The sequence below is a fragment of the Danio rerio genome, chromosome 23 (genome assembly GCF_052040795.2).
Source record: "Danio rerio strain M-AB ecotype USA chromosome 23, GRCz13ab, whole genome shotgun sequence".
NCBI classification, from domain to species: domain Eukaryota; kingdom Metazoa; phylum Chordata; class Actinopteri; order Cypriniformes; family Danionidae; genus Danio; species Danio rerio.
The window spans coordinates 27,584,564-27,606,982 of record NC_141043.1 but is presented as its reverse complement, the minus strand read 5'-3'; the positions used below and the strand labels follow the sequence as shown (position 1 = coordinate 27,606,982).

The window sequence follows — 22,419 nt, the reverse complement described above, 5'->3', positions numbered from 1 at the left end:
GGAAACATCCACATACACTCATTTTCACACATACACTACAGAAAATTTAACTTCACCAATTTACCTGTACCGCATGTCTTTGGAATGTTGGGGAAACCAGAGCACCTGCAAACCCATGCCAATACGGTAAGAACATGCAAACTCCACACAGAAATGCTAATTGACCAAGCTGAGCCTCGAATTAGCCACCTTCTTACTGTGCAGTGACAGCGATACCCACTGTGCTGCCCCATTAATTTAATTGATTATAATTATTATAGCCATTATGTAAACCATATTTTGATATTTTATTTCCACAAAACATTTTTGAAACATTAACCTATTTTGGGTGAAGAATAGTAGCTTCATTGACAATGACTAATATCAAATTTGTATTTATTGTGCCCTATAGTTAAAGACTCTTTATTTGCATTTAATAGGACTTTTATGTCCCGTGGCAATATATAATCACTGTTCTCAGTTTAATTTGACATGGTCAATAAATGTCTATGACCTATACATTTATCAAATGTTGCTTTGAATTATATAAACAAGAAATGTTGACAACTGTACCAACAAATTCAGGACCGGGAGTAGAAGGAAGGCTGGGCGAAGGGTGGCTGGAATGAAGCCATATTTACATTTGCTCCTTAAATGAAATTCTCATGAGTTCTAACAAGAAAAATAAGACCAAAAAGCTAAGATTTTGTATGATGTAAATGAGACATTATTAATCAAACTGATAAAAGAATATTTGGTGGCTGAGTGACAGCTTCCACTGCCACTAAACACTTTACCCCTATAAGCAGGTTAGCATGGTTGCCTCACAGCAAGAAAGTCACTGGTTGAAGTCCTGGCTGGATCAGGAGACCTATTTTTGAGGAGTTTGCATGTTCTCCCTATGTCTGCTCAGATTTTCAGTTGCTTCTGTTTCCCCCACAGTCCAAAGTCCAGTATAGGTTAATTGGATCAACTTAAATTGGCCATAATGTCTGAACGGGAAAGTATGTGGGTGTTTCCCCAGCACTGAGTGCTAGTAATGTAAGGCACCTGCTGTGTGAACCATATGCCAGCATAATTGGCATTTCATTCCACTATGTGGACCCCTAATAAAGCAGGCAATAAGCTGAAGGAAAATGAGTGAGTAGGTTAATATTGAAAGCTAAATGTGAATAGAACAGGCAGTAATATAAATTGACCAATATTAGCATAATTAATAAGTGATTATATAAATGAAAGAAGCAGAACAGACCAAATCACCAGCTCCAGAATGATAATATGACACAAATTCATTCAACCTACTTCATCAAAAGTATAAATTACATCTTAAAATATAATAAAATAAAATAACACTAATTGTTTAATAAAAAAGATTAGGCTATTTTTTATTTTAATAAAAATATAAGGGAGCGCGGGGGTAAAATGTAACACTGAGTTTTAAGGTATTTGCTCAGTGTTAACCATGGCATGTCTCCAAGGTTTTTACCAGTGTCAGTAGATGTCTTCTTGACAATTATTGAAAAAGTTTGGTTAAATTTGGATGAGAAACACAGGAGAAACCATTTTTGCAGCATAAAAGTTTTTTTATTAGTTTTTTATTTTCAATAAATCTGTGAAAGTGCGTTAATGAAATCTTATTTTGTTGTGATTACCGTCTTCTGTGCTAAAAGATGGAACCATTTTAAAAGAACTTGGTGGGTAAATAGTAATATTTTACTCCTCATTACTCATTTTTTGGCCAAAACCAAAAAGTGTTACTTTGTGCCCCTCTTTCCCTTAGCTCAGCAATGTTTTAAACATATGTATAAACAACATTTTAAACATATAAGTCCTTAAAACGTTTTTTTATATTTGCCTACCAACTCAAACCTGTGAGTTAAAAAATGTAAGTATGTAGCCTAAATGTTAAACCGGCTTGCCACATAGGCTACACTGTGACGACTACGGCAGATATGTAAAGCCGACCACACATTTCTTCAAATAAATCCTCGACGACGAATCGAAGGTCTACTAGACGTCAACTCCAAGACAGATATATCAGATAAGTAGCTGACCCGGGCACTGCTCGCTTCCGCAAGATATTTCTAACGGCGTCGGAGCGCGAAGGAGGAGAGAAGCATCAGCATCAGTAATCAGACTAGGACGCGCTCCCTCCCAACCGCACGGCTGAGGCGGATTCAACTGCAGCACTGGGGGGACGTATATCGCTGGATGTGGCTGAAGACCGAGTGCTGGGATAAGAGAGAGCTGCTCATTCTAACCCTATGCGCCTTATAAACACTTCCCAATCTGGCGGGTTCAGGGCTGAGGCAGGTGCAGCGGTGAGGGCGCATCCATGAGCGTCTTCTCCCGGGACGGCATGTTTTTAGTTTAACCGGATCGGGGAAGAGGAAAGGCGAGTTCGGAAGTTTTGATGCATATGATCACAACCACCATGATTTTTATGATCCTCGGTGCTTCAGTCGTCATGGTAAGTCCTCCAAGCACTTCACAATTGAGCATTTCAGTCATATTTTTTTTTCAAAGTGAAATCGGGGCTTAACGAGTGTGCGGACCGCTGAAAGTCCATTTAAAAATCTCATTAAGACCAGCACAACCGTACTTTGTGTGTATTAGTGGCTGATGTGGAAATGTAATGTGTATTTTCCCCTGCAGTGGTCACAGTACCAGGTCATGTAGCGGTTGCTGTGTTCCAATACTGCTTGTCATGTCCCGGTTGACTCGAATGGTTCTTTGCAGGCGATAGCGTGTTTAATGGACATGAACGCACTCCTGGACCGCTTTCACAACTACATCTTACCGCATTTACGAGGAGAGGACCGCGTCTGTCATTGCAACTGTGGAAGGTAAAACAACAAACCAAACGTTAATAATGAATTGAATTCTAGCTCGAGAGCCAGAAATTGACAGCTCTTACCAACAGCTTCTTAGGCCTGAGCCATTCTCCAGCCCTTGCGAAACACTGTTTTTCTTCTCATCTCATTTTTTTCAATCGGAGATTGTCACATTACAGGCCTTATTTGTGTTTTCGTGGGGTTTATGTCATAATTTGGGCGTAATTCGTGTGGTTTATCACAGCTACTGAGCAGCTACTGTTGCTTTGCGTCGGTGTTTGAGTAGAAGAATTCTTCTTGATTTTTCGGCGTGTTTTTTCTTTCTGCGTATCAAGGTGTGATTTTTCTCAAAACACAACTGAAGATGTAGCTCTTTTTAGTGATCCTTGATATTAGTGAAATAAAATGTGATTTCAATACAGTAGAGTTAATCCATAAGAACAGTTCTGTCATGTTTAACCTGGAACCAAAAATTGGTTGGACAAAATATAAACACTTTCTCTTTATTTAATACAGATAGCTTATTTTGTATATTATACAAATGTTTACATTGACAGTTTTTCCTTTTATATTGAATAATAGGCCTATTGGAGCCTGACTTTTGAGCAGTTTAAGATCAAACTGTTGATAACAAGTTGCTGAGGGTGGTGAATTGGGTCAGATCTTAATTGCTCTCAGTTAGAAGTCCATGTTTTAACACCCTACTCTTGATAGTCTCCGTCACACAAACTGAAGGCCTGCTTCACATGGCAGACAAAAATGGAAACGCTTCAGGAGTTTTAAGATCATCATTTGATTGGCTGATTGTCTTTTTTTAATGGTCCACCTAGAAATGAACAAAAGCCTTTATCATGATCAACCAACTGCTGGGTTAAAAAAGTATTAGTACTTTCTGGCATTTACTTTTTTAAAACACGACGCTACAGAAGATGAACTCTTCTTTAGAAGAGCCAGGTTGCTTCTTTAGGTTGTTTTACATGTCAGTCAGACAGCCATTTGGTCAGTGAAATCTGATGTGATTTGGCTACAGGAGACTATTGTTGCTAGAGAACTGATCATAATTTGTAACTGATAATAGGACATTTTTATAAGTCATCATTTGATTGGCTGATTGGCCATGTGTCACCTTTTCTAATGGTTCACCTAAAAACTAACCATTACGACACAACAGCTTTTATCATGATCAGCTAAATGCTGGGTTAAAGAAGAATTTGTGCATTCCGGCATTGTCTTTATGGCATATACTTTTTTCATGCCCCTAAACACAACGCTTCAGACAATTAACTGTAATTGCTTGCTTTACATGTCAATCAGACAGCCTATTGGTCAGTGAAATCTAATGTGATTTGGCTACAGGAGACTATACTGTTGCTGGAGAACTGATCATAATTTGTAACTGATAATAGGACATTTTTTAAGTCATCATTTGATTGGCTGATTGGCCATGTGTAATCTTTTCTAATGGTCCACCTAAACTAACCATTACGACACAACAGCCTTTATCATGATCAACTAAATGATGGGTTACACAAGCATTTGTACTTTCTGGCATTGTCTTTCTGGCATATACTTTTTTCATGCCCCTAAACACAATGCAACAGAAGATTATCCCTGGTTGCTTTACATGTCAGTCAGACAGCCTTTTGGTCAGTGAAATCTGATGTGATTTAGACTGTATGGTTGCTGGAGAACTGATCAAAATATATAACTAATAACAGTACATGTTATGCAAATTAAGTTAAGGCATAAAATCTAATTTTACTAACACATGAGTCATGACTCATGTGTGAATAAGGACCACCTTGACCATGTGCTTGTGTCAGTTAATGTATTAATTAGCACTTTGGGGGTAAGTTTCCACTAATGAATTCATATTCAAATCTAAGTTCTTGATTAGTGTTTGCGTTAATACTCATCATTAGTTCACATTAAAGTAAGATTTCATTTATTAAATTATTATTTAGGGTAATCTGTTACAGTGTAACTCGATCTTTTGTTTCCAAACATAGAGTATATTCTGTGTCATAAATCAGGACCAAGAGCATTATAAATGGGTCATGGTCAGTAAAAAGTTTCTCAGTGGCCTGATATTTGATGAAACAAGGAACAAAACTCTAATGTAAATCATTTCTTTCATCCATGAAACACTATTATGATTTCTATTAACCATCATTTTATTTAAATTCTTCAAGTGTGTTTGTGGTGTATAAATGTATGATCAAAGTGTTAATGTGTTCGCTTAACATCTACCTGTGTATTTTAAATAACAAACTTTGATTGAATACAAATACTTATGCTGATGTAAAGTCCATTAGCACAACAGATTTTAAACTGACAATAACAATGTTATACTAAAAGTAAAATAGAATAGAAGATACTATAACTGTATCAACACAACTATAATGATAAGCAACACAGAGGGACAACAATGTTATTGTTAATTCACTTTTAGATTTTTTTTTCTGAGCTAATAAATGACAAAACATTACCAGCCAATCAGAATCCATCCTGCTTCGACTAGCTTGAGCAATTAAAGTGCCAGAAGACAAAACTTCAGCACTCCAGAACTATATCATCCACTGGTGTGCACACTAATAAAGTTACATTTTTTTTATACATAGTCATCATTCTTGGTGTAAATTGGCCTTTACTTCCTGCTTTAAAAAAAAAAGAAAAGTAGCAGTTGTTCATTACGTTTATAACGTGACCCTGGACCACAAGACAGGTGTATTTTTGACAATAGCTAAAACATACTCTAAAACAGGTCAAGATGGTAGATTTATTTATTTATTTTTTGGCAAAAAATCATTAGAATATTACATAAAAAATTTGTACATTTCCTACTGTAAATATATCAAAACTTAATTTTTGATTAGTAATTAGTAGGGCCAGACAGAATCTACAGACATATTTTGCTATTTCTGCAGAGAATTTTGTAGATTCGAGCAAAATTATTTTGGGAGTATCATAACTATAAACTATATGTATTTAAAAAGTAATAGCTTTTTAACTTTTATTCAATGTTTTCAATGAAAATCCATCTAGATCCACTTAATTGGTAAACAAAGAAAGTCACTCATATAATATAACTTCTAAAAAACTGTTATAAATAAATCAAATGAACACTTTCATTCGTTCATTCGTTCATTCATTCATTTTTTTTTCCGGTTTAGTCCCTTTATTAATCAGGGGTCACCACAGTGGAATGAACCCCCTGAACACTTTCATATTAGTCAATATTATTACTGAAATTAATTTTAAAACTGAATAAATATAAATGTACACACATAAACAACATCAATGGCCCAGATTCCATGTGGGCCTAGTTATTAGTAAACACTTAATTTAGAAAACTTTAATGGTGATTTTGTCAGTATCTAGATTTTTCTTTGTAAACTCCGAATCCAGATTTTCAAATAGGTGTATTTGGATTATGTATCTGTATTAGGGCTGCACGATATTGGAAAAATCTGACATTGCGATGTTTTGCTTTTCTGCAATATGTATTGCCGTATGAATACAATTTCACCAGTTGACTTAATTAGCTCTGTTTGGTAAGAATTCAGGTACAGAAATCGAATATTCAAAGGTAAACTTGCACTGCATATGTCTTCGTTGTATAAATAATTCAATTAAATATTTTTTATTAACGATTTAAATGGTACAATTCATTGTGCCTGAATGCTTTAAACTTTCTTGATATGCTCATACAGTCACAGGCCATTAAAACATATGCAAATAATACATTTTTGCTCTATTATAGTAAAAGCTCCTATGACTTCATGTTCTGAACTGCATTCCCTGGTCAAATATTATCCCAATTTAACATTGCCGATCCTGCAATGTGATTATTTCAGATGCACACGTTGCGACATCAATGCTAAAACGATATATTGTGCAGTCCTAACCTTCAAACCTTCAAATCTGAGGATTGAGATTGTGTTAGGTGAGTTAGTAAACAATCAATTAACAATTATATACATCATATTTTTTAACATAAAAACCAAAGAAAGGTGTGCATCTGTACATAATTCAGTTCAATATTAAGTATTTGCCCATTAAACATCCACAGTGCAAAAAAAAAGTTAATAGGGCATAATCTGCAACAGCCTTGTTCCAAACCATATGTTCACTGCATTTACATGCTCCAAGACAACAACCCCAGCTTGACTTAGCTCAGTTGGAACCAAGTATCAGTATAGAAATGTCCTGCTGAGAGTGTTATTAAAGCAAATGTTGGTGTAATTGACATAATAGATCCTCATTGTCTCTCTCTCCACATTTATTGTAAACTTTCCTACACTTCCATGTGAAATGTTCATGTCTCAGCTAATTGCAAACCTCTAAACTGTTTTCCTCTTTTTGCCTCAGGCATCATGTTCACTACGTAATTCCATACGATGGAGACCATTCGCTCGTGGACTCATCCGAGAATTACTTTGTGAGTGACAGTGTGACCAAACAGGAGATGGACCTCATGCTGGGGCTGTTGCTGGGCTTCTGTATCAGCTGGCTGTTGTTGTGGCTGGATGGAGCTTTGCACTGTGCTGTGAGGGCCTGGAGAGCCAGTCGCTATTATGGTGAGTGGGAAGAACATTGTAACCAAGAGTATATGGAGAGCATATATGTGGATAGAGGACAGCGCATTTGCTTGTAGGAACTGCTATGCGGCTACTGACAATTATTAGTGTTTACGGATTGATTTTTATGCATGAATCAAGCTTTCTTCCTTCATGTGAGTTTATGTTATGGACAGAAGTGCTTTTTGTTTATTTGTTGCCATTATATATCTGACCCGGGACCACAAAACCAGTCTTAAGTTTCTTTTTTTTTTTTTTTTTGAAGTTTTATACATCACCTGAAAGTTTTCTATTGATTCATACTTTGTAACAGGGTGTCCGCGGGGTTTTAAAAAGTATTATAAGATGACAAATCAATTTAGAGAAATTTAAGGCCCTAAAAAATATTTTAAAAGTCTTAAATGCTATTTTGCAAGGTATTAAATTTTATATCATTTTTGATTATGCAATGTATGCTTGTATACTTAAGTTTGCCTGAATTAAACCTGCAAATATCAGGATGCTGTGTAGTTTATGAATTCAATACTAGATTTGGCATCATGCTGTTTTGTTTACTGCAGTAATCAAGGCAACACCAATTTTTCTGCATTTTTGTAGGTGCTAACCTGCTGAATTAAATAGATTTAATAGATTTGTATTCAGTATATAAATATTTTTTTTTTAGTTTTGGATTAGTTTACATTATTATATTTATTTAGTAAATATACTGTAAGTTAAAATCTTGCAAGTGTTTCTGGTTGAAAAGTGGTTATAAGGTCTTAAAATGTATGAAAAGAGTTTTAAAAGAGGTCTTAAATGCTATTGAATTTCACTCTCTGATTCCTGTATATACTCTTGAATAAATCTTGAATCTGAAGGGTTTAAATTGTAAATGAAATGGAAATGGAAATCACCTTTAAAGTTTTCTATATGAAGTGCTTAGTAATGCGCATTATCAGAAATTAGGGTTTGATACATTTGCTGTAGGTTACAAAATACCTTTGTGGAACTTGATTTTTACTTAATATTTAAATGATTTTTAGCATAAAAATGTATAATGTTGACCCATTCAGTGTGTTTTTGACTATTGTCAAAAATATACCCATGCAATACAAAATGTTGCAGTAAGTTTAAGGTTATATAAGGCAATGATAGGTTTTGTGGTCCTCCAGGGTCACACACACACACACACACACACACACACACACACACACACACACACACACACACACACATATATATATATATATATATATATATATATAATTTTTTTTTTTTTTACGTGACAATTTTGATATTGAACATGATTAAGTGTTATTGCTAAAAAAAGGCATGTTTTATGTGCAAGATTTAAATGGGTACTAAAACTGGTTACTGTATCTTAAAAGAATTTACGTTAAATATTTTACTGTGATGAGCAAGTGCCTTAGTGACATTTTGAACCTAGTTTAAAATATGTTAGTTAGCTTTGTCTCAATATTAAAACTAAATATTAAAAACTAAAACTAAATTTGAATATTTTAGTAATCATGAAAGTGGTGTTTAAAAGTATGCCATGCTAGAGCAGATCATTTCATTAAGTAAACAGTTGGTGTCGTAAAGTGATCATTTACCTGCATTTGTATAGGATTAAATTCTTATACGTTTCTAAAAACCTCTTTAAAAATGTGTCCCACTGTATTGGCTTTTATGTTAATAAACATATTTTTTCCCAAACTTTTTTTCCAAAATTCAATTTTCTTTCCCCAAACATTTACACACAAACATTTTTCATTTTCATCAGCTGTCGGCGCTCCCCTTCTGCCCTGTTATTATCACCCTGGTAATGAATGCATTAAGATGGAGACTGTGGCTGCAGGAATTAACAGCAGGTTTTCAGTCAATGTAACGGAATCACAGGCAATGCAGCAGTTGTTCATAACAGTTTGGGGTCTTTTAAGGGCAAAGAGGTACATGAGCTGTGGCGGAATATGTAAATAGCACTTTAAAAGGGGATGCTTGTGATTATTGTGTTCATCAAATGGACTGGTCAAGGAGACTAAAATATTTTTAAAAAAGAAAAAAAAATGAAACTTGGAAGAACAAAAATACATTAAACAAAATAGATTATAAAGTGCCACCAACATGTAATTTAGTAATTAAGCTCTCCTCATCAGCTGCTGATTAGCTTGTTAGAGCTTATTCTGTGATAGTCAATGACTATCCTGCTTCTTACCACATAAACACGTGAATCCGTAGGATATTTGATTTTACAATTATTGTTATATCTTGACTGTCCTATCTTGAAGCTTGCACTAAGAAAAGAAAAGCTCTGTTACAGTGTGCAGAAACAATAAGTTGCATTTATAATACAATAATATTGAAACTAAAAAGGTTACAACAATCGAAAACCAAGAGAAAAGACGGTGTTGCTTCTAGAATACTATGTATTAATATACAATTTAAAGGTATATTTTGCCAAACTCTGTCATCATTCACTCAACTTCATGTCATTTCAAACCCTTTAAGACTTTGGGTAATCTTCAAAACATAAATTTAGTTTTTAAATAACAATTTTTTTTTCTGGCCCTCCAACAAAGAATCTGTTAATCAATAATTAGAAGATCCAAAAATGTCTGTGTAATTGTAGTAAAATTAATCCATAAGAATCAAGGGGTTTTTATAACTTTTATATGGATAATAAAGGTTAATACAGTAAATATGGATTTATAAAACTTTTTTCAGAATTAATATATGATTCATTGTTCAAACTTTGAAGGAATTTTTGTTGAGGCTTTGCCATGAGTGTAGAATAGGGTTTTCCAAAATAACCAAAACACTTTGAACACAAAGAAAAAATACACTACATCATTTGTCTCTTCCACTGTTCTGGTTGATCTTAATCCCTTCTTCTTACAGCCTCTTCTACATTTCACTGACTTTAGTGTTTTTTAGACATTATTTGGTCACCAAGAATTTTCCAGAGTTTTCAATCAAGTTTAGATGAGGGCTCTGGGGTGGCCATTTCATTATGGTCACAATGTTTTCAATTTCAAGGAACTGATTTCCCCAGTTTGCTTAATGTCAGAATCTCATTAACCTGCATAAAATCCCTGGCTTTTGAGTGATTAAGAGGCCAAACCCTTGCTGCAGAAATGTTTCTGCAAACACTTCTCTACATACACATGGATTCAGTTTTCCACAGTTTCCCATTGAACCCAAGAAAATTAAAACTTTTAAATTAAAATGATTTAGCAGTTCTCTATCCACACAACATGCTCAACAAAGTTTAGTCTAGTCTTTAGTTTTTTTCTGTTAATGAGAGGTTTGATCCCTGCAAACACTGTGCTTACAAACCAAATCCTTTTAAATGCATGCTGGGATACAGAGCCTTATCATGTTCATTGCTGAATTGGTGAACAATTCCAGCTTCATCGTTGAACCGATAGCCCATTGATTCTCCACAGATTCTTTCCATCTTTTGTGGACGACCAGCTTTTTGGGGTTCACTTGAATGATATAGCAACATTGTAAAGATGCAATATTCTAGAAATCAATAATAAAGGCCAGCTTTTTTGTAATTGCTGAAAGAATCGTCCCTTTTGCCGACATCTGGAAAATACTGTGCTTCATGTATCTAAAAAAGTGACTGAAAATATGTGCTCTTTTGCACCTCTTAGTATAACTTCAAATATGACTAAACACGACCATACATTCCGCACATAACATAAGCTCGATGTACAAGAACCAGTAAATTACATATTATATGTGAATATATATATATATATATATATATATATATATATATATATATATATATATATATATATATATATATATATATATAAACCAATTTCCCAGTGATGGGTTGCGGCTGGAAGGGCATCCGCTGCGTAAAAACTTGCTGGATAAGTTGGCGGTTCATTCCACTGTGGTGACGCCGGATTAATAAAGGGTCTAAGCTGACAAGAAAATGAATGAATTTTTTTTTTTTAATTCAAAATTAAGATTAAGCAACATTTTTGGAACTACGTAAGAGTGAGAGAAAAAATAAAGAGAAATTTTTTATCTTTTGGTTGAACTATCCTTCAGCATCCAAAGGGGAATATATATATATTCTAACTGTGATTATATCATTAAGGAAAACAACATCCTTATATGAATCTAGTTCCAGCACAAAATGGTTTCTCCATATGATATGACTTGCTGAAAAAATACTGGGGATGCCCCTCTTGTAAACCACACCACAGCTGTGAAATTGTGACGTTGATGGCAGGTCAGCCTCATTTAGCCTCACAAAGACAGGGAGTGAAGGTGAGGCTGATGGAAAGGAAGGAGGAAGGGAGATGCTGTCATGCCCCGCCCCCACCCGCACACACACAGACTTGCACCCTTGTACTGTGCAAGTGCTATAAATAGACAAAGAGCAGCTGGATAGAGAAGGCAAGTTGGCCAGACGTAAGCATGCAGTCATACTCATACATGCACACACATACAATACACGCACTGTGAATTGAGACAATCATGAATTTTAGCTCTCGTTCCTTATTTTAGCATGACATTTTTGTACAGTGTTTATTAATGTGTTCAGCTGTGACATTTGATCATTTATTTAATTTGTTGGAGTAAAAATATGATTATATTTTGTATTAAATATAATATTTTTACATTTTATAATCTATATATCTATTATAATAATTTGTCTAGAGATGTTTTATTTATTATTACGCTTACAGTCAATAAAAACCTGAAAATGATGTAAGAATAGTTAAAAATAAAGTAAAATTAGGTACATACAGAAGTACCTTTATACACAGCATATACAGCACAACATCTATATATATATATATATATATATATATATATATATATATATATATATATATATATATATATATATATATATATATATATATATAAAAATAACCTTAATATTCAGCTCTTTTTTGTACTCTTCCTTCTATTCCTTTGGCCCATATATATGGCTTTAAAAACCCTTATTCACCGTCTTCCTCTGTGTACCCTTCACCACAGTCCTAGTGGATGGCAGACCCATGAAAGGCTATAAATAACCCCCGCTCCCTTTAACACACACACACTGACACACTTCCAGCAGGGCTAGTTGTCTGAGGGACTCTCTGTGGTTTCGCTATACCTCCACGTCTGCACCCACATGCTGTTTCCATTAACACATTGAGCAGACATGCTGCTTCATTGTAAGATATACATTTTCTTAACCATCTCATTAGCGTAGTCATTAAGAAATGTATGGATCTCCGTCGTTCGACCACTGCTAATGGGTTTTTCTCTCACAGACACCCCTTCCTGGTCGTGGTTGCCACAGTTTTGCAACCTTCGGGACCTGCGTAGACGTGCACAGCTTCGGCAACTGGAGGACTCCAGCGGAAACATGGTGCACATCAAGCAGAAGCTTTATCACAATGGTCACCCAAGTCCCCGTCACCTCTGACTTTACCGGCAGTTTCCACAAAACTGCTCCCATTACCAGCTGCTGCCTCAGAGACCCACTTTAATTGTTCCACTACATCTTTTAGACCTTCGAAAACCACTTGAGTATTTGCCAAAAGAAGAAAGAAGATTCTTGTTGCCATTATGCTGATCCGTGTCAATGTTCGCCATGTTTGGCGGGCGATTTAGAAAGGTTTTTCTCTGTACAGGCATTTTATTTTCAATTGCTGAATCTAGGCATGCACTTTTAGAATGGGGGAGGATGCAAGAAATGATTTTGTGAGACATTTTGAGCCAATCCATGTTTTTTTCCCTTGTTTCCCCCCCACCCACCTTTTTTAGCTTTTCCATCAGGACTTTTTGGGAGGGGGGTGATTAGCGGGTGGGGTGGGAGGTGGGTGGTCATGGTTTTGTGATGGTATAGTTAGAGATTAATGCTCATGTAAATAGTTATACATATTGTTTACGGGATTTAAAAGGTTAGTTCAACTCAAAAATGAAAATTCGGTCAGTTTACTCACTCTGATGTCATTCCAAACACACGACATAAGAAAGAGAGACTTCTGCACTGTTCATGCAAAACAACTGTGAAGAATCAAAAGAAATCCATATGAATTTAGCATTGAATCCAAGTCTTCTAATACGTGGACAACATTTACAGCATTCAGATTTAGGGCTCTATTTTAACGATCTGGGTGCAAAGTCTAAAGCTCATGGCGCAAAAGCATTAAGGCTGTGTCTGAATCCACTTTTGCTATTTTGAGGAGGAACAAAATACACTTTAAACCCGGCGCATGGTCTAACAGGGTTGTGTTTATTCTCTTAATGAGTTATTGGGGTCTTTTGAGTATAATCTACATTAAACCAATCAGAGTCTCATCTCTCATTCCCTTTAAGAGTCAGTTGCTTCACACCATGGCGCATTTGCTATCTATAACTGGAGTTTGTAAGTAGAAAAACACTAGTGAGAAAACTATGCTGTGAGTTTAATAGACCATCTGCGTAAGGATAAAGAATCAGCCTCCTGCATTCAGCCTCTATACTTTCGCTTTCTCTTTACTTTTACTCTACTCCTTTACTTTCGTGGATAAGGAATCGGTGTAAACTCACTCCACTGAAGACATCCATTAACCTACATATTTAATTTTGTTTGTTAAGCGCAAAGAATTGTGTCAAAACTGTTTCTAAATTCAGCTCTAATTTCCAGCAAACGAATAAATGAACAATAATAATGACGTGTGGTCAAAAAAGTTTAATCTAAACACTTGTCCTATTCTTATGCCCCATATGGTGATGCATGCATGTCCAAAAGTTGACAAACGGACAAACTTTTTTTCAAATAATAAATAATACTACTTATAATAATAACATTATACAAATGCAAATTGTCATGAATAAACGTAAAAAGCCCCTCGAAATGTGGCATGAAGGCAGTGTTTTTTATAATTATGTAGAAAATAATTTTTGTAACATTTGAATTCTTTAATTTTTTTTCATATGTAAAGATATTTGTTTGTTGCTGTACATCCTGTGTGTATTAAGCAGTGTGTAAAGATTTGAACCCACATAGGCGCATAACCAAAGTGCTCTGCCCTGGACTTTAGACCTGCTTTTAGATGGTCAATGGGGCAGTCTATTTCAGTTCTTCAAAATAGCAACACGCCAACAATGCGCCTTAACACACCTCTATTTTAGATCAGCATGCTCATGAGTCCACAAAGTGGTGCAAATGGATGTGATATTTAAACAATGTGGTGCAAAACGTGAAAATTAGGGTTGCGGCGATCTGAAAATAGCAGCAAATTGTGCCAAACACGTCTTACGCCTTATTGTACCGGGTGTATGATAGGGCCTTTAATCATAGAACCATAAACATGCCTGCTTGACATGTGAGAACCAATGATTCTCATGTGTCACATGGCATGCTTGAACTTCTAAGAACCAATGAGGTTTGTTCACACACATCAAGCAAATATAGTTAAGACAAAGATTACAATAATACAGTAGTTGTGTGCTAGTTCGCATAATTATGTACTATTCTATTTACATTGAAAATTCCAAAAATAAAACGTATTTAGTGTGAAATGTTGAGCACTTCATGCACTCGATTGTCAAAGATTTAGTTACATAATGGAGGTTTAAATGACAAAATAACCTTATAAAATTCATACGCTGGATGGTTGAGTGTATAAGCTCATATTGTAAAGTGCATTATTTTAAAACACAGCTACAGATGGTCCACTTTGAAAAGAAGAGTATGGTAGAATAAGTTCTGCTCTTTAAGTAAAATAAGTAAGTAAAATTAAGTAAAGTATTTAGCTTCCAATTGTGTTTTTCACCAACTTTAAATTATCAATTACATATTTTAAGTAGGCAGGCATTTGTTGTTTCATCTTTCTTTCTTAGTCACTTTTTAAACTGACAATCATCTTGTCACATTTAACGTCTTCCACATTTTAGTTTATTTAATTTTCCTGCCATATTGGAGATGCAGTGCAATGTTATTCTGACGTTTGAAGGTCTTTCATGTGGATAAATCTGCTTAGTTCGCCCCAAAATTAAAATTCTGTCATCATTTATTGTACTGATCCTCCTCTCGTTCCAAACCTGATTTTGAACACCAAAAGAAGATATTTTTAAGAATACTGGAAACTGAGAGCTATTGACTTCCATTGTATTTGTTTACTTTGGCTGCCAATGGCTTTCAGAAATTCTTAATGGTTTGGAACCTTTTTGAGGGTGAGACATTTTCATGTTTGGGCAAAACTCTCTCTCTCTTTTATGGTGTGTTCCAAACAAACCTATTTTTAAAAGTTCACAGCGTTGTTGACAATGACATTAACTCAATATTTTTCATCAGAATAGAAATTAATTATTAATTATAATCCTTTTCTCTGTACTTAACAAACGGTCTCGTTTATTCACCATGTCTGTCTTTTTATATTTATTTATTTATTTATTTTTTATTCATGTTTGTTATTGCAATAGAATCTTCATCTAACACACTGTATTGTGGAGAATACTAGCCCTTAGTGTGCACAGATTCAAATATATGGCAGTTTATCAAAGAGTGTTTTAAGATTTTCCCATTCAAGATAGGACTTGGTATAAAACAGCTGCACAGAAGTATTGCAAATATGGCTGCCAAGTGAACAGACTTTCCTTCAAATGTTCCTTGGTTGAGCTTCTGTTTATGTTCATTGATCAATGTTTATTTGTGAATCCCAGCTCGAGTTTAATCTGTTCATCATATTAAGCAATCGTGTCTCTTGAATTAAGCCACTTGATTCATATGGATTTATTCTTGGATCTCTTTGCAAATGTTTGGGCGAACAGACTTTCCTAAAAAAGTATCTTCATTTGTGTTTAAAGATGAACATGAAGGTGAACAAATGGTGACAGGATTTCTAATGTGAATTGAACTAATCTTTTAAGCAAACACAGGGGCGGAGGTTCTTAGAGAAGACGAGTATAAAAAGACAGAGAAAAAACATAAAGAGGAAAGAATATTGAATGCAGATGAGATATGTGAACTTTTTGGATGGATGATAAAGAGATCGACTAGCTTTGTTACTACGTGAAATAATTGAATGTATTAATTTTATCTGTAAATAAAGGAGAGTGCGGGAAGGTTGAAATGAGCGGTCAGGGCTCTTTTTGTTGTTTTGAACGTCATCTTTCATTTGTGAGAGAATCACTAGCACTTGCCTTGTCTTCCCTACACTGTGTCTGATAGTCCTTCCAGGTGTGCTTTTAAAACTATACTCCATTCTCAAACAAGAACAACCAGCCTGCCAGCACAGAGAGCCCTGACCCAATTTTCTCTTCCTCTTTATGTCCAGACATTGCTGTTGTGAAGATAAAATGTCTGTTTTATTAAAAGTGCCATTGAAGCACAACAGTGACCCCTAGTTTCGGAATGTGTCGTTTCTGCTACTGAAGGTACGGATGGAGCAATTCACACTCTACACTTTACTTTAAAGGGCACCTATGAAAATCATCTTTTGTAAGCTGTTTGGACAGAACTGTGTGTAGGTATAATGTGTCCACAGTCATACTGGGATAAACACAGTAAGTCTCTTTTTTTAATTTCCTGACATTAAATTAGGATCCAAAACCCTCCCCTTTTGAGACCGACCCCAACATGATGTGGGAGTGTGGTTTCCCACCCACCGAATTGATTGACAGCCATGTATTAACATGTCTCCATAGTAATGCGTATAATCATATCAACAAGACAGGACGTGCGTAAAGCAATGGGTTTAAAAGATCTGCTCAGCTCGCTGTGATCATCAGTCATCATCAAATGTGATCAGGAATGAGTTTTACAAATTGAAAACGTTTTTAAAACAGTGCATATTTGTAATAAATTACAGCATTTTATCATATTTACTTCATCACCAAAGCCGCATGTCAGTACAATTATAAAAGAAGACGCTTCAATCCCTGTTTATGGATGTTAAATCAGGTTTATTTTGTACATTAACATAACGGATATCCATACAGCAGTGGATATTAACATATTTTCTGTCACATTTGCCGTGCAAAATTAAACTCACGTGCTGTGTGTGTGTGTCCACTGCGTGTGTGTACATGGCATTATGTGTGACTCATCATTGCAGAAAGGCTTGAATAAACTCCACAACAACTACATTGAATAATCATCAGGAGAGTTCTTAGTATATCTCACAAACATTACGTGAGATCTGCTTTCGTCATGTCTGTCCCTGTGCTGTTTATCTGACACATCAGAAAATGGAAACACTCTTGACAGGCATGTGGGAATGATGGGTGGGGAGAACTAGCTCATTTGCATTAAAGGCATAGACAAACAGCTACATTGTGTTCATATACGAAAAATCCAATATTCTGAAAGGTATAATAAATAATCTGATGAGTATTTTAAGCTGAAACTTTACAGACACAAGACTTATCTTAAATCTTGAAAAGGGGGTAAATAGGTGCCCTTTTAACACTGCTTTTAATGATTAATTATAAAAAGTCATAATAACATAAATGAAACTAGAGGTCTAATGCAATATGCGGTGAAAAAAATAAGTTGATAATTTTAATTAAGAACAATGTATGTGAAAGTTTGGAATAATTAGAAAAATGCTGCAATCATTGTTCATTATGCTCATTATTCGTCATTAAGCACATTGTGCTTAAGGCACAAATGCATTTAATGAAAATACAGTTAAGCAGAAATATTGTGAAACAGGAACAGATTTAAAATATACTATAATACAGCAGGTAAATAACTAAATATATTAAACTATATACAACTTATTAAATACATACACTACGGCCAATTTAGCAATTTAGTTTATTCAATGCACCTATACAGCATGTCTTTGGACTGTGGGGGAAACCAGAGCACTTGGAGGAAACCCACGCCAACACGGGGAGAACATGCAACCTCCACACAGAAATGCCAGCTGACCCAGCCGGGGCTCGAACCAGCAACCATCTTGCTGTAAGGCAATTGTGCTATACCCACAGCACCACCGTGACGCCAAGTAAAATATACACTACCATTTTACCAACTACCAACTCTGAGGTATTAAAAATAAAAAAGAGTGACATCAATAGTGACATCAATACTTTTATCAAGCAAGCAATTGATAAAATTGTGAAAATTGACAATAAAGACGTGTGAAATAATGTTACATTTCAGGCCCATAGCAAGAGAAGGTTTGGGTGGTTTGAAAGACCCACCTCTGACTGACAAAGGTCCAGAAATTTCCCTTACATGAGCTCATTTGTCCTATTTTGACTAGTAAGCCATCATAAATTGTGAAAATAACCTGAAAAAAAGGCTTTAAAACCAAGTGAAATCTTATGTAAGTGAAGTCCTCTTTCACTACTGGCCTACTGTATTTGTGTTAAATAGAGAAAACATTTTACAAGGAACTATTATTTTACATTTTGGACCTTATTCTTGAAACAACAAATGACCAAATTTGAATACGAATATTCTTGTTATCCATGAATTTTTAAATGTACTTTTTACAAGAGACGCTAGAAATATCATCAAGCTCTACGTTATTGTTATTATTATTATTATTATTATTATTATTATTATTATTATTATTATTATTATTATTATTATTATTATGTTTTAATTGTTCAATATTCGAATGGCCAAATTGTGACTGAGGAAAATTGAATGTGCTGCTCAGTTTGTTATTTGCCTAATAAATGAAACCATGGGCTACAGTTTTTAATTTAAAACCTTGACAGAATAAATTTTTCCCCCTAATGATATATGTAATAAATTTGTATTTTAAAAATAAGCTTTTTTTTCTTCATATTTCTTTATTCTAAATCTTATATAAATATTTTTTGCACATCAAAAAGTGTGGTTAGGATGACCATCTTTCAGTTTAATCCAGCTAAAGATTGTGCTTAAAATGTCACTAAATGCTGTCTTCACACATCATAATTAAATAGAAAATAAAGTAATGACTGCAAAAAGGTCCACTTTTTGAAAAAAAGAACCACCTCTTTCACAAGGATGACTATAGGCCTGCATTTATAATATTTCTTTTAAATTGCTATTTTTTCATTAAAGAATGTATCATTGTCAAAAAAATGTTAAGCAGCAAAATGCTCAAACATTTGAACCATATTCATATGCCAGCATTATTAATCATTTGTATTAATTAAGCAGTAAATCAAGATTTTATGTTTTCTGAGAGTGAAGTAGTAGACTAAAGTAATGATGTTTAATAAGCTTTGCTACACATGAAGAAATTGCAATGATCCAAACAAAAACAAAAAAAAAAACTAAATTATATAATAAATAATTAATACAATAAATAATTCTGTTTTCACTGTATTAACTAAATGTAGCAGCCTATTTGTTAAAATAAAAGACTAATGATTAACATATTCATTTTAAATAATCCCAACTTTTCCAAACCATTAAAATAGAAAATATGTGGTTCAAATATCTGAATTGTTCAATTTGATCGAGGACACTGACGTATATTTAAATGACAGATTTAAATAACATCCATTCCAATTTGCTTCAATATACCCTACACCGACTCATAAGGTCAAAGAGATTTGTTAAAAGCTCTTCTGGCAGAAGTGGGACTCACTTGACAGATAAACGCGGTCTACTCCACTTGAGGCCTGAATAAGATTGCTTTTGATCCAGGAGTCACTGCAGATTTCTGGGCAGAAATGAGACAAGGCCGATGAACACCATGCCGGTTTTACCTTGAAGGGACGTTTTAATGCTTCTTCATCCGGAATATTTGATGTCTCTCAAACAAGCCAGGAAATCCTCACTCAAGGTCCATCGTAGCCCAGAAACTCCAAGTAGGTTGATTTTCTGCTGTTATAACCACAACATGCTTTAGCTGTTAGGACAGTAAAGATGACCTAATATTGGCATCCTTGATAAATATAAAGTCTTAATTGTTTTAAAGATGCTGTATTTAAGATTTTGACTCTTGTAAAAGAATAAAAATTCCATAGTATGTTTGTAGATATTTAGGAAACATGCTAAGTGAACTTTCTTGTTTATCTGAAAACAATGCTTTAGTCAGATATACTGCTTTGAAAATGTGCACTACGTGTCGGAACGCTGTCTTTGTTTAAGTTATTTTAACCCGCCAATGCCACTTTAGCCATTATCTTTCAGAACCCCAGGTTGTCTTGTTGGAAAACAGCGTAATTCATTCATTCATTTATTCAGAAAAGCTCTCAAAGCATGCACCGGTGACCGAAATGCGACCTCTGGTGGACAGTAGCAGACTCTGAAATGAGACACAAATTCAGAGTTCCACATGAGGTTATTATTAAGCAAATAATATAAATATTATGAATGTAAACATTAGGTGAGCAGGGGCCTGTTTCAGTAAGGAGGTTCAAACAACTCAGAGTTTAAACTTGAACTCTGAGTTGATTTACCGAGAGATTAAAAACTCTGAGTTTTCGGTTTCAGAACAGCTGATCTGAGTTGGGTCAATCAACTTCGAGTAGACCAACTCAGAGTTAAGCGCGCACACCGTGACTTTAAAAAGGCATTATCAATGGAGCGCAGACATTACGAGTGACTATGGCAATATGTTATAAAAGAGATCAGCATTTCTTTCTCCAGCTGAACTTGATGTTCTCATGCAAAGTTATAGCAAATATGAGTGTATATATTTGAAAAGAAGCAACCATCAGTGAAGAAGAGACAGTTAGCGTGGGAAAACAGCTGCTCAAGTTAATGCCTAATTTCACTTTTTAAGTATTTAAATATTTAAGTATAATAAAATAAGTAATGTAATTTGTGACGTTTATATTTTTTTTTTCTAAACTTTTTTATACATTTATTAGTTTTAAATGATTTAACAGTACACTTGTGTCTGCCTTTTTATTGATCAAGTGATAGAGGTTAATATAACATTTAGAAGGTAAGCAGTACTAAAAATAATTTTTAGAAAGAATAATAATCCCATTAATCTAGTTACAGTGCATATCGAAGGTGAATTTAATTTAATTATTAAAAAAGGATAAGCCATTCTAGTACAGTTCTTCTGTGTGTGACAAAAATGTAGGCAATAGCTATTTTCCATCCAAATATATTACGTAAATTTATGTGCAAAACTGGAATATTGCATAGAAGATGCGAATAAAATTCCATCCAACAAGTCAAAGAGAAAAAAATGGTCACTTCCTGATTAAACTGGCACCAAATATCAACAGTAAAAACAGAATTTACTGTGGTAGAAGAAGCTGCGTCAATTAATTCTTTATTTAGCCTAATTAATGTACTTGCGCCTCGATGTCAGAAGACAATGCTGAAACACAATGAACACGTGGGGGCGTCTGAAGCCATGAGACGCGAAGACTCTTGACACGCACCAGACGTTCGGAGGTAATTAATAATAAACAATATACAATAAACAATATTTAAGACATGTTACAGTGTGCCCAGCCTGCTGTTTGTCCATTCACACACATTTTCATTATCATATGATCATGATCTTTTTTTTAATGTACATGCTGTAATTTGTTCAGTAAAAGTGTTTCCATCGTAGTTTATGCGCACATTTTCTATCAAATAAAAGTTTATCCCACTCAGTTATGCGCGTTTTTTATACATATTTTAAAAAGTTATGTGCATCATGACGTTTCTATCAATCGTTTTTATGCACGTATCCAAAATGAGCATTAAAATAGGTGGGTGGAAACGTAAGGCTAAGGCGAGAAATACCGCTTCATCTTTAAAAAAAGGGGAGGAGACCGACAGAAACTCTGAGTTTAGAGAATAAAACCTGCTTCTGACCAGGTTAGATTCACAGAGTAAGTTACCACAGTAACTGACTCTGAGTTAAAGTTAACTCTCTTTCAGAAACAGGCTTGACTTACCCTGCTTTCTCGAGTTTAACAAACCTGCCGTTTTGAAACGGAAAACCCAGAGTTTCTCTCATTTCAGGGTTAAAATACTCTGAGTTTTCAGTTAACCTCCTTTCTGAAACAGGCCCCAGGTTACATTGTAACCGCATGTCCTAACAACATGCTATGTGACAAGATCTGCAGTGATCAGCAATTTGGCTGTTTGCACCAGATGATAGAAATGTGAATACAGCCATTCA

The 22,419-nt window shown here is 34.8% G+C and overlaps 1 protein-coding gene across 2 annotated transcripts; it reads left to right on the top strand.

Annotated features, from left to right (window-relative positions):
* The first annotated feature begins 1,908 nt into the window (after positions 1-1,908).
* Positions 1,909-16,725, top strand: tmem240a (transmembrane protein 240a). Of its 2 annotated transcripts, none has more exons than XM_087307187.1 (4): positions 1,909-2,449; positions 2,719-2,825; positions 7,185-7,393; positions 12,667-16,725. In XM_087307187.1, exons 1-4 carry the CDS (start codon positions 2,393-2,395, stop codon positions 12,819-12,821), a joined length of 528 nt encoding a protein of 175 aa, XP_087163313.1. In that variant the 5' UTR covers positions 1,909-2,392; the 3' UTR covers positions 12,822-16,725. The 2 variants fall into 2 exon arrangements, with proteins under 2 accessions (XP_087163313.1, XP_087163314.1); XM_087307188.1 differs by having other exon boundaries at positions 2,635-2,825.
* Positions 16,726-22,419: the final 5,694 nt, after the last annotated feature.